Source organism: Silurus aristotelis, assembly GCF_946808225.1.
Source record: "Silurus aristotelis genome assembly, chromosome: 12".
NCBI lineage: Eukaryota > Metazoa > Chordata > Actinopteri > Siluriformes > Siluridae > Silurus > Silurus aristotelis.
In genome coordinates this window covers 2,516,504-2,529,003 of record NC_139585.1, presented here as the reverse complement: position 1 = coordinate 2,529,003, position 12,500 = coordinate 2,516,504, and the positions used below count along the sequence as shown (strand labels likewise).

General features: G+C 39.4%; 1 protein-coding gene across 3 annotated transcripts in view; it reads right to left on the bottom strand.

Moving 5' to 3' along the window:
• Positions 1-9,299: 9,299 nt before the first annotated feature.
• lhpp (phospholysine phosphohistidine inorganic pyrophosphate phosphatase) overlaps positions 9,300-12,500 on the bottom strand; it is a 39,394-nt gene continuing 36,193 nt past the window's right edge. For all 3 annotated transcript variants that reach the window (XM_083557568.1, XM_083557567.1, XM_083557566.1), the window contains one exon: positions 9,300-9,435. In XM_083557568.1, the coding sequence (XP_083413694.1) occupies positions 9,339-9,435 (97 nt within the window). In that variant the 3' untranslated portion in view covers positions 9,300-9,338. The remainder of the gene's footprint in view (positions 9,436-12,500) is intronic.

Here is a 12,500-nt window from a genome sequence, read left to right as displayed (position 1 = left end):
GCTGCAAATAGGTATTTGAACACCTGTCTATCAGCTAGAATTCTGACACTCAAAGACCTGTTAGTCTGCCTTTAAAATGTCCACCTCCACTACATTTATTATCCTAAATTAGATGCACCTGTTTCAGGTCGTTAGCTGCATAAAGACACCTGTCCACCCCATACAATCAGTAAGAATCCAACTACTACATGGCCAAGACCAAAGAGCTGTCCAAAGACACTAGAGACAAAATTGTACACCTCCACAAGGCTGGAAAGGGCTACGGGAAAATTGCCAAGCAGCTTGGTGAAAAAAGGTCCACTGTTGGAGCAATCATTAGAAAATGGAAGAAGCTAAACATGACTGTCAATCTCCCTCGGACTGGGGCTCCATGCAAGATCTCACCTCGTGGGGTCTCAATGATCCTAAGGAAGGTGAGAAATCAGCCCACAACTACACGGGAAAACTGCACGGGAAAACTTTAAACTGGTGAACTGGTGTAATATACCTTTAAACTGGTGAACTGGTGTAGTATACCTTTAAACTGGTAAACTGGTGTAGTATACCTTTAAACTTGTGAACTGGTGTAGAATACCTCTAAACTGGTGAACTGGTGTAATATACCTTTAACTGGTAAACTGGTGTAATATACCTTTAAACTGGTGAACTGGTGTAGTATACCTTTAAACTGGTAAACTGGTGTAATATACCTTTAAACTGGTGTAGTATACCTTTGAACTGGTGTAATATACCTTTAAACTGGTAAACTGGTGTAATATACCTTTAAACTGGTGAACTGGTGTAGTATACCTTTAAACTGGTAAACGGGTGTAGTATACCTTTAAACTGGTAAACGGGTGTAGTATACCTTTAAACTTGTGAACTGGTGTAATATACCTTTAACTGGTAAACTGGTGTAATATACCTTTAAACTGGTGAACTGGTGTAGTATACCTTTAAACTGGTAAACTGGTGTAATATACCTTTAAACTGGTGAACTGGTGTAATATACCTTTAAACTGGTGAACTGGTGTAATATACCTTTAAACTGGTAAACTGGTGTAATATACCTTTAAACTGGTGTAGTATACCTTTGAACTGGTGTAATATACCTTTAAACTGGTGAACTGGTGTAATATACCTTTAAACTGGTGGACTGGTGTAATATACCTTTAAACTGGTGAACTGGTGTAGTATACCTTTAAACTGGTAAACTGGTGTAATATACCTTTAAACTGGTGAACTGGTGTAATATACCTTTAAACTGGTAAACTGGTGTAATATACCTTTAAACTGGTAAACTGGTGTAATATACCTTTAAACTGGTGTAGTATACCTTTAACTGGTAAACTGGTGTAATATACCTTTAACTGGTAAACTGGTGTAATATACCTTTAAACTGGTAAACTGGTGTAATATACCTTTAAGTCAAGTCAAGTCAAGTTTATTTGTATAGCGCTTTTCACAACAGACATTGTCTCAAAGCAGCTTTACAGAAAACAACAGTGAAGGTGAATGGTGTGCGTTTGTCCCTGATGAGCAGCCGTGGCGACAGTGGCAAGGAAAAACTCCCTTAGATGATATGAGGAAGAAACCTTGAGAGGAACCAGACTCAAAGGGGAACCCATCCTCATATGGGTGACATCAAAAGTTTGGTCATAAATAAATCTTTCAACAATGTGACGTAGCTTCCTGTGTTTGACTTGTTTGCCGCGAGTTACGTGTTTGTATCTCTCGGCGTCTTTCAAACAAACTTTGCTATCTATCCATCCGTTTTTCCTCTTTTAATAATCCTTAATTGTTTTTGTCTTCCTGACTTGTGCCTGTAGTTAGTTAACTCGACTATAACTAGTGTTGTTTATATTTATTTTCTCTCACTCACATCTCTGTATAATAAATCTGTTCGTGATTATAAGCACTATGCCGGTTGTTTGTCTGCATTCGAGCACAGGTGAGGACTCGTTCGAGTTGCAAACGGTGGCGTTGGAGATGGAGGCATTGGAGAAACAGATTCGCGAGCTGCATGTAAAGCATGACCGGCTGCGAGAGCGGAAAGCGGCGCTGGAAACATCCCGGGCGGACGCGCACTCATCCCAGGTAAACTCCCAGGTTGAACCTAACGCTCCCAGCACATCAACTCCGCGTGCTTCTATGCCCAGGCCCAGCGCACCTACAACTCCGGCACCGGTGCAACATGGACCCTGGATGCGACCGCGGCGGAAGAGACAAGCCAAGCCCCGATCGAGGACGTCTCCACCTCCACCACCGGCCTTCGAGATCTCGACCGAGAACCGCTTCGTCCCCCTCCGCGAGACGGAACGCGACACTGTTATTCTCGGAGATTCCATCGTCCGGCATGTCCGCGCTACCCGAGCTAAAGGTAAGGTGCACACTCGCTGTTTTCCTGGTGCTCGTGTTCTGGATGTCGCTGCGCAGGTACCCGCGATCCTGAACGAGAACTTCGGAGCGGTTGTTCTCCATGCCGGATCAAACGACACCAGGCTGCGGCAAACGGAGATCTTAAAGAGGGACTTCAGGATCCTGGTGGAGACGGTACGCAGCACATCACCCACAACGAGGATCATTGTGTCAGGACCTCTTCCCACTTACCAGCGAGGGGCTGAGAAGTTTAGTAGACTTTTAGCTCTAAATGAATGGTTACAGTCATGGTGTCGAGAACATAAACTTCTCTTTGTTAATAACTGGAACTGTTTCTGGGAGCGTCCTAGGTTCTTCCGCCCTGATGGCCTGCACCCCAGCAGAGTTGGAGCAGCAGTGCTATCAGATAACATCTCTAGGATACTACACACCATCTGACTGGTAAGACATCAAGAAATCTTCAACTATAAGAACACGCATACTACAGACCAAATAGTTACAAGTTCACACACAGCCCAGTTTATAGAAACCGTATCTATTCCTCGGGTAGTAAAACCAAGAATTACATACACAAGATCCAGAAATAATCTTATTGCAGTTAAAACTGAAAAATGCCAGATAAACAAACACAACAAAGTTCTAAAGTTCGGTCTTTTAAACATTAGATCACTTGCACCCAAAGCACTGATTGTAAATGAGATGATCATAGAGAATAATCTCGATGCACTCTGTCTCACTGAGACCTGGATTAAACCAGGTGATTATATGGGTCTAAACGAGTCGACACCGTCAGGATATGTTTATAAGCATGAGCCCCGTCAGACTGGTCGTGGGGGGGGTGTAGGAACCATTTATAGTGCTTCTCTTAATGTTAGTCAGAGATTAGGATTCAGCTTTAAATCATTTGAAGTGCTCGTTCTGAAAATTGCACTTTCAGAGATGCATAGAAAACTCGCTCTGGTCACCGTGTACAGACCCCCAGGACCCTACGCTGATTTTCTTCATGAGTTTGCTTGTTTTCTCTCAGACCTCCTGATCAGCTTTGATAAAGTGCTGCTTGTAGGAGATTTTAATATTCATGTAGATGATGAAAACGATGCCCTAGGATTATCATTTGTCGATTTACTAAACTCTTTTGGAGTTAAACAAAACGTCACCAGACCAACCCACCGTTTTAACCACACACTAGACTTAATAATATCCCACGGAGCAGACGTCACTGATATAAATATTTTACCTCAGAATGATGACATCACAGACCATTATCTCCTACTGTACACACTACCGGTAGAGCAGATTAACCGTGTTTCACCACGGTATCGACTTGGTAGGACTATTATTCCAACCACTAAGGACAGATTCATAAATAACCTGCCTGATTTATCTCAGTTTCACATTAAACCCATAAATGCTGATCATCTTGATGAGATGGCGAACAACATAGACCTTATCCTCACTAGCACTTTAGACACTGTTGCCCCCATCCGGTTAAAAAAGGTTCGAGAACAAGCACCTGCACCTTGGTATAATAGTCATACGCATGCCCTAAAGAGAACAACACGTAATCTGGAGAGAAAATGGAGGAAAACTAAATTGGAGGTATTTAGAATTGCGTATAAAGACAGTATGCTTAGCTACAGACAGGCGCTAAAAGCTGCTAGAGCTAAACACCTGAGCAAACTCATAGAAAATAACAAAAACAATCCCAGGTTCCTTTTCAGTACAGTCGCTAAATTAACAACAAATCAGGGATCTGAAAAATGTGTTCCATCACAGTTTAGTAGTGAAGACTTTATGAATTTCTTCACTGAAAAAATAGATAACATTCGAAAAACAATTGTGGCAGTTCAACCTCTGACAGCATCTCCCGACACAATCGTACTTACAACCCCACAACTACACTGGTTTACATGTATAGGACAGGAAGAGCTGTATGATGCTATTATGAAAGCTAAATCAACAACATGTCAGTTAGATCCAATTCCCACTAAACTACTGAAGGAAGTGTTATATACAGCTGGTGAGCCTCTTCTCAATATTATTAACTCCTCACTATCGTTAGGTCATGTCCCTAAATCCCTCAAGTTAGCAGTTATTAAGCCCCTCATTAAAAAACCTAATCTGGATCCAAACACGCTATCGAATTACAGACCAATTTCAAATCTCCCATTTATGTCTAAGATTTTAGAAAAGATTGTCGCTGCCCAGTTATGTAACCACTTGCAGGAGAACAATATCTTTGAAGAGTTTCAGTCAGGTTTTAGGCCCCATCATAGCACAGAAACTGCTCTAGTTAAAATCACTAATGACCTGCTTTTAGCTTCAGACCAAGGCTACATCTCCCTATTAGTTTTACTAGATCTTAGTGCTGCGTTCGACATTATAGATCATGATCTTCTCCTCGATCGCTTACAGAATTACATCGGTATTCAGGGACAGGCATTAAGCTGGTTTAAATCCTACCTGTCCAATCGTTACCATTTCGTAGATTTAAATGGAGAGCTATCCAGGATAATGCTAGTAAATTATGGCGTGCCACAAGGGTCAGTTCTGGGACCCCTGCTTTTTACAATATACATGCTTCCATTAGGAAATATTATTAGAAGGCATGGAATTAGCTTCCATTGTTATGCTGATGATACCCAGCTATATATTTCATCCAAACCAGGCGATACAGCTCAATTAGCTCGCATAACTGAGTGTGTTGAAGAAATAAGAGATTGGATGACCCATAACTTTCTGCTATTAAATCCTGATAAAACGGAGATTTTGCTCATCGGCCCAAAAAATAGTACACAGAAGCTCCAGCATCTCAGCCTGCATTTAGACGGTTGTTCTGTAACTACTAGTTCAACGGTAAAAGACCTGGGAGTTATTTTAGACAGCAACTTATCTTTTAAAAATCACATCAATCAAGTTACAAAAACAGCCTTCTTTCACCTTAGAAATATTTCTAAGCTAAGAAATATGTTATCTATATCTGATGCAGAGAAGCTCGTCCATGCGTTTATGACCTCTAGAATAGACTACTGTAATGCATTACTAGGTGGATGTCCTGCATCATTAATAAACAAGCTTCAGTTAGTTCAGAATGCCGCAGCAAGAGTTCTTACTAGGTCAAGAAAATACGATCATATAACCCCAATCTTATCGTCCCTACATTGGCTTCCTTTTAAGTTTCGAATAGACTACAAACTACTGCTACTCACTTATAAAGCACTAAATGGTTTGGCTCCCATGTATCTATCCAGTCTCTTAACACGCTACAATCCGTCACGCTCCCTGAGATCTCAAAACTCTGGGCTTCTAGTAGTTCCTAGAATAGCAAAGTCCACTAAAGGCGGTAGAGCATTTTCACATTTAGCTCCTAAACTCTGGAATAGTCTTCCTGACAGTGGTCGGGGTTCAGATACACTCTCCCAGTTTAAGTGTAGATTAAAAACATATCTTTTTAGCAAAGCCTACACATAACACACATCACACACATCACATCACACCTTTAAACTGGTGAACTGGTGTAATATACCTTTAAACTGGTGTAGTATACCTTTAAACTGGTGAACTGGTGTAATATACCTTTAAACTGGTGGACTGGTGTAATATACCTTTAAACTGGTGAACTGGTGTAGTATACCTTTAAACTGGTGAACTGGTGTCATATACCTTTAAACTGGTGAACTGGTGTCATATACCTTTAAACTGGTGAACTGGTGTAGTATACCTTTAAACTGGTGAACTGGTGTAGTATACCTTTAAACTGGTGAACTGGTGTAGTATACCTTTAAACTGGTGAACTGGTGTAATATACCTTTAAACTGGTGTAATATACCTTTAAACTGGTGAACTGGTGTAATATACCTTTAAACTGGTGAACTGGTGTAGTATACCTTTAAACTGGTGAACTGGTGTAATATACCTTTAAACTGGTGAACTGGTGTAATATACCTTTAAACTGGTGAACTGGTGTAATATACCTTTAACTGGTAAACTGGTGTAGTATACCTTTAACTGGTAAACTGGTGTAGTATACCTTTAAACTGGTGAACTGGTGTAGTATACCTTTAAACTGGTGAACTGGTGTAGTATACCTTTAAACTGGTGAACTGGTGTAGTATACCTTTAAACTGGTGAACTGGTGTAGTATACCTTTAAACTGGTGAACTGGTGTAGTATACCTTTAAACTGGTGAACTGGTGTAATATACCTTTAACTGGTGAACTGGTGTAGTATACCTTTAACTGGTGAACTGGTGTAGTATACCTTTAAACTGGTGAACTGGTGTAGTATACCTTTAAACTGGTGAACTGGTGTAGTATACCTTTAAACTGGTGAACTGGTGTAATATACCTTTAAACTGGTAAAATATACCTTTAAACTGGTAAAATATACCTTTAAACTGGTGAACTGGTAAACTGGTGTAATATACCTTTAAACTGGTGAACTGGTGTAGTATACCTTTAAACTGGTCAACTGGTGTAATATACCTTTAAACTGGTAAACTGGTGTAGTATACCTTTAAACTGGTGAACTGGTGTAGTATACCTTTGAACTGGTGAACTGGTGTAATATACCTTTAAACTGGTGAACTGGTAAACTGGTGTAGTATACCTTTAAACTGGTGAACTGGTAAACTGGTGTAGTATACCTTTAAACTGGTAAACTGGTGTAATATACCTTTAAACTGGTGTAGTATACCTTTTAAACTGGTGAACTGGTGAAATATACCTTTAAACTGGTGAACTGGTAAACTGGTGTAATATACCTTTAAACTGGTGAACTGGTGTAGTATACCTTTAAACTGGTCAACTGGTGTAATATACCTTTAAACTGGTAAACTGGTGTAATATACCTTTAAACTGGTGAACTGGTGTAGTATACCTTTGAACTGGTGAACTGGTGTAATATACCTTTAAACTGGTGAACTGGTAAACTGGTGTAGTATACCTTTAAACTGGTGAACTGGTGTAGTATACCTTTAAACTGGTGAACTGGTAAACTGGTGTAGTATACCTTTAAACTGGTAAACTGGTGTAATATACCTTTAAACTGGTGTAGTATACCTTTTAAACTGGTGAACTGGTGAAATATACCTTTAAACTGGTGAACTGGTAAACTGGTGTAATATACCTTTACACTCGTGAACTGGTGTAGTATACCTTTAAACTGGTAAACTGGTGTAGTATACCTTTAAACTGGTGAACTGGTGTAATATACCTTTAAACTGGTGTAGTATACCTTTAAACTGGTGTAATATACCTTTAAACTGGTGAACTGGTGTAGTATACCTTTAAACTGGTAAACTGGTGTAGTATACCTTTAAACTGGTAAACTGGTGTAGTATACCTTTAAACTGGTGAACTGGTGTAGTATACCTTTAAACTGGTAAACTGGTGTAGTATACCTTTAAACTGGTAAACTGGTGTAGTATACTTTTAAACTGGTGAACTGGTGTAATATACCTTTAAACTGGTGTAATATACCTTTAAACTGGTAAGCTGGTGTAGTATACCTTTAAACTGGTGAACTGGTGTAGTATACCTTTAAACTGGTGAACTGGTGTAATATACCTTTTAAACTGGTGAACTGGTGTAGTATACCTTTAAACTGGTGAACTGGTAAACTGGTGTAATATACCTTTAAACTGGTGTAGTATACCTTTAAACTGGTGAACTGGTGTAATATACCTTTAAACTGGTAAACTGGTGTAATATACCTTTAAACTGGTGAACTGGTGTAGTATACCTTCAAACTGGTGAACTGGTGTAATATACCTTTAAACTGGTGAACTGGTGTAATATACCTTTAAACTGGTAAACTGGTGTAATATACCTTTAAACTGGTGAACTGGTGTAGTATACCTTCAAACTGGTGAACTGGTGTAATATACCTTTAAACTGGTGAACTGGTAAACTGGTGTAGTATACCTTTAAACTGGTGAACTGGTAAACTGGTGTAGTATACCTTTAAACTGGTGAACTGGTGTAATATACCTTTAAACTGGTGTAGTATACCTTTTAAACTGGTGAACTGGTGAAATATACCTTTAAACTGGTGAACTGGTAAACTGGTGTAGTATACATTTAAACTGGTAAACTGGTGTAATATACCTTTACACTCGTGAACTGGTGTAGTATACCTTTAAACTGGTGAACTGGTGTAGTATACCTTTAAACTGGTGTAATATACCTTTAAACTGGTGAACTGGTGTAGTATACCTTTAAACTGGTGAACTGGTGTAGTATACCTTTAAACTGGTGAACTGGTGTAGTATACCTTTAAACTGGTGAACTGGTGTAATATACCTTTAAACTGGTGAACTGGTGTAATATACCTTTAAACTGGTGTAATATACCTTTAAACTGGTGAACTGGTGTAATATACCTTTAAACTGGTGAACTGGTGTAGTATACCTTTAAACTGGTAAACTGGTGTAGTATACCTTTAAACTGGTGAACTGGTGTAAAATTCCCTTTAAACTGGTGAACTGGTGTAATATACCTTTAAACTGGTGTAATATACCTTTAAACTGGTAAGCTGGTGTAGTATACCTTTAAACTGGTGAACTGGTGTAGTATACCTTTAAACTGGTGAACTGGTGTAGTATACCTTTAAACTGGTGAACTGGTGTAATATACCTTTAAACTGGTGAACTGGTGTAGTATACCTTTAAACTGGTGAACTGGTGTAATATACCTTTAAACTGGTGAACTGGTGTAATATACCTTTAAACTGGTGAACTGGTGTAATATACCTTTAAACTGGTAAAATACACTGATTTTGTGTATGTTTGTGCTCTAACACAAATATAAACTAGAGCTTTATATGAAGTTAAGTTCATTTATGAGAACATAGTCTGCGAAGCTGTACAGAGATAAATTCACTGATTTATTATTACTGAGTATTAATTAGTGTTAGTGTTATTGAGTGTTAACGAGTGTAAATTCTGTTAATCAGCATTTTTATTTCCTCCCAGTTGGTCTCTAAACACAGCGGTATTTCAGTATGGTGTCCACAGCACAGGCCAAATTGTCCACGTATCCATCAGCGGTAACTGTAGGGTCTCTCTCATCACTTGGCCTACACACACACACACACACACACAAGAAAGTGGAATCATCAGATTCTAATGCAATCATATTTAAGATTTTAGAGTCTTCATAGTTTTTTTTGCAAAACACACACACACACACACACACACACACCTCCAAAGGTATTGGAACACAAGACTAATTCTTGTTATTTGCTTTAGAAGTTTGGGTTTGAGATCAAGAGATGATGGATCAGAGTTTCTGGTTTCATTTCCAGATATTTCTATCTACACATGTTGAATGATTTAGAGCCTTAGCCTAGAAGACCACATGATTTTTCGAAGTATTGGAAGTTCCTCTAAGCTTGATTGGATGCAGCTCTGTGTAAATGATCAGACAAAGTTTCTGTAGGTTTCTGCATTCTATCTGCTGCTTAATCTATATATATATATATATATATATATATATATATATATATATATATATATATATATATATATATATATATATATATATAAAGCTAAAATACCACTGACTGACTCACTCACTCATCACAAAATCTCAAAAACCACTGCACGGATTGCAATGAATTCTGGAACATACCTTCCTCTTGGGTCTTAGGAGCTCACTAAGAAAGGGTTTTGAAAAATTCGCCCTGGATCGCGGCTAACTCGCGAAAAACGCGATTTCTCACGCATTGTAAACTCTTCGAAATAACATTACTGATCCTAATGAAACTTAGTACATTGTTTCTTATTAGATGTTAGATGCACGATAAAAATTTATTTCAAAGCAGTTTGCCCTGTATCGGTACTACAAAGGGGGAGTACGTTATTTGTTGACGTTACGTTCTGATCTCTGATCATCCAGTCCTGCTCAGTGCTTACTGCTTATTGCCATATTGCTTAGCGTTCTGCCTTCCGTAGCGAAGCACGGGTACTTTCCGCTAGTCATCAATAAAGATTACCGTAATTCCCGGACTATTAAACGCACCCAAATATAAGTCGCACCCACTGAATTTTACAAATATTTTTATTTTGAACATAAATAAGCCGCACCTGTCTATAAGCCGCATGTCTACACTGAAAATAATGAACTTTACACAGGCTTTAATGAAAGACAGTGTCTGTTACACAGCTTGTATCTAAACAGTAGCCTACCAAGAAAGTCATTGTTCACTGTCTTCCTCCTTCCTTTCACAACTATTTCTCTCGGGAGTTTATCTTTTGGCATCGTCGTGAGTTTAAAAATCACCATCGGTGAATCTTTTCTCTCGATGCAGTGCAGCTCAGAACACAGGTGAAGTGTGTTTTCATGCTCGGTTGTTTTCAGCGTGACGAATGATTCACATTTCCTGTAGACAGTCCGAGTGAGCGGCAGGTCAAACGTCAGAGAAACATCATCCATATTTATGATGTGGTGCGGCCCGATTCAGTGGGAGCGCATCTGATTTAATATAAAGAGTTTCATTGGTTCACCTGAACCCGTTCCGCAATTTCATTGGTCTAATGTTCTCGGGTTCAGTTTTTTTGGATTGAAGTTTGTGAAACCGGAAAAAACCCCAGGAAAAATCCATAAATTAGCCTCTTCGTTGTTTAAGCCGCGAGGTTCAAACCGTGGGAAAAAAGTAGCGGCTTATAGTCCGGAAAATATGGTAGTTGTGTGTCTCAGGAACAGCCATGCGAGCCTAAGCCTTGATTCTACAACCATTATGCTTCACTGATTAGCTTGTATGCTTTGGATCATGAGCAGATCCTTTCTTTGTTCTCTCTTTTACATTTCCAAAAAGTTACTAGAGGTTCATCTTGGTTTCAGAACTTGGGCTCAGCTCTGTACTGTGAATTTCAATCTGGACTTCTGATTCTTACCGCTGATAAAAGGTTCATCTCTTGTGCTTCTGGCCTCCATGTTTCTTCTACTAAGGATGGATTGTGATACCTTGACCTCTGTCCTGTGAAGGCTGTTGGTGATGTCAGTAACAGTTATGGTTCTTCAAAACTCTTACAGTGTTTGTGTCATCAGATACAGTTGTGTTGCTTGGCTGATCAGCTCCATGGCTGGTTGTTGGTTCTCCAGTGGTTTCTTTTTTTCTCCCAGGAAAACAAACCAAGAGCAGACAATCAGTAGTATAGAGACACCTGACTTCTCCAGACCAATGTGGTTCTTCTCCAAACTCTTAGCACAAAACTTGTTGTATCAGATGTCTTTGGTTGCTGGAGCATGAAATTTTGCCTTCACTTAAACTCCCAAAACCTGTTTCAGCATGACATTTGTGCACAAAGCCAGCTCCATGAAGATCCGCTTTCCATGAGCTGGAGTAGAAGATCTTATGCTGTAGAGCTCTTAAACCTGCTGAACATGAATGAATGTGAACGCTGACTGCACCCCAGGCCTCCTCACCTCCCTCACCTTCATCAGTACCTGACTTTACTAACACACTTGTAGCTGAATGAATCTCCACACATCTCTAGTGGAACATCTGCCCAGAGGAGTAGAGCTTCTTATAACAGACAATGGAGACTAAATGTGGAATGTGATGTTCAAAAAGAAGCACAAAGCATTCAGCTGTCCACAAACCTTATAGTGTATATGAGTTCAAACAAATGCATACATCAAATTAGGGGCACGAACGTGCACACACACACACACACACACACACACACAGAGTTTGATTTTGTTCTTCTGTTGAGGGTAAAAGTGCTCAGAGACACAGACACACCTTCACCACACACCTGGTTCTACAGTATACAAAATACACACACACACACACACACACACACACACACACACACACACACACACACACACACAGAGTTTGATTTTGTTCTTCTGTTGAGGGTAAAAGTGCTCAGAGACACAGACACACCTTCACCACACACCTGGTTCTACAGTATACAAAATAAACACACACACACACACACACACACACACACACACACACACACACACACACACACATATATACATACAAACACAAGGGTGATGCTATCACACAGATTATCTGTATGTGTGTATGTGTGTGTGTGTGTGTGTGTGTGTGTGTGTGTTTACACTAAACCACTGTAGTAGGAACAAAGGGAATTTTACTCTGGAAGGACGTAAAGGCAGCAGATA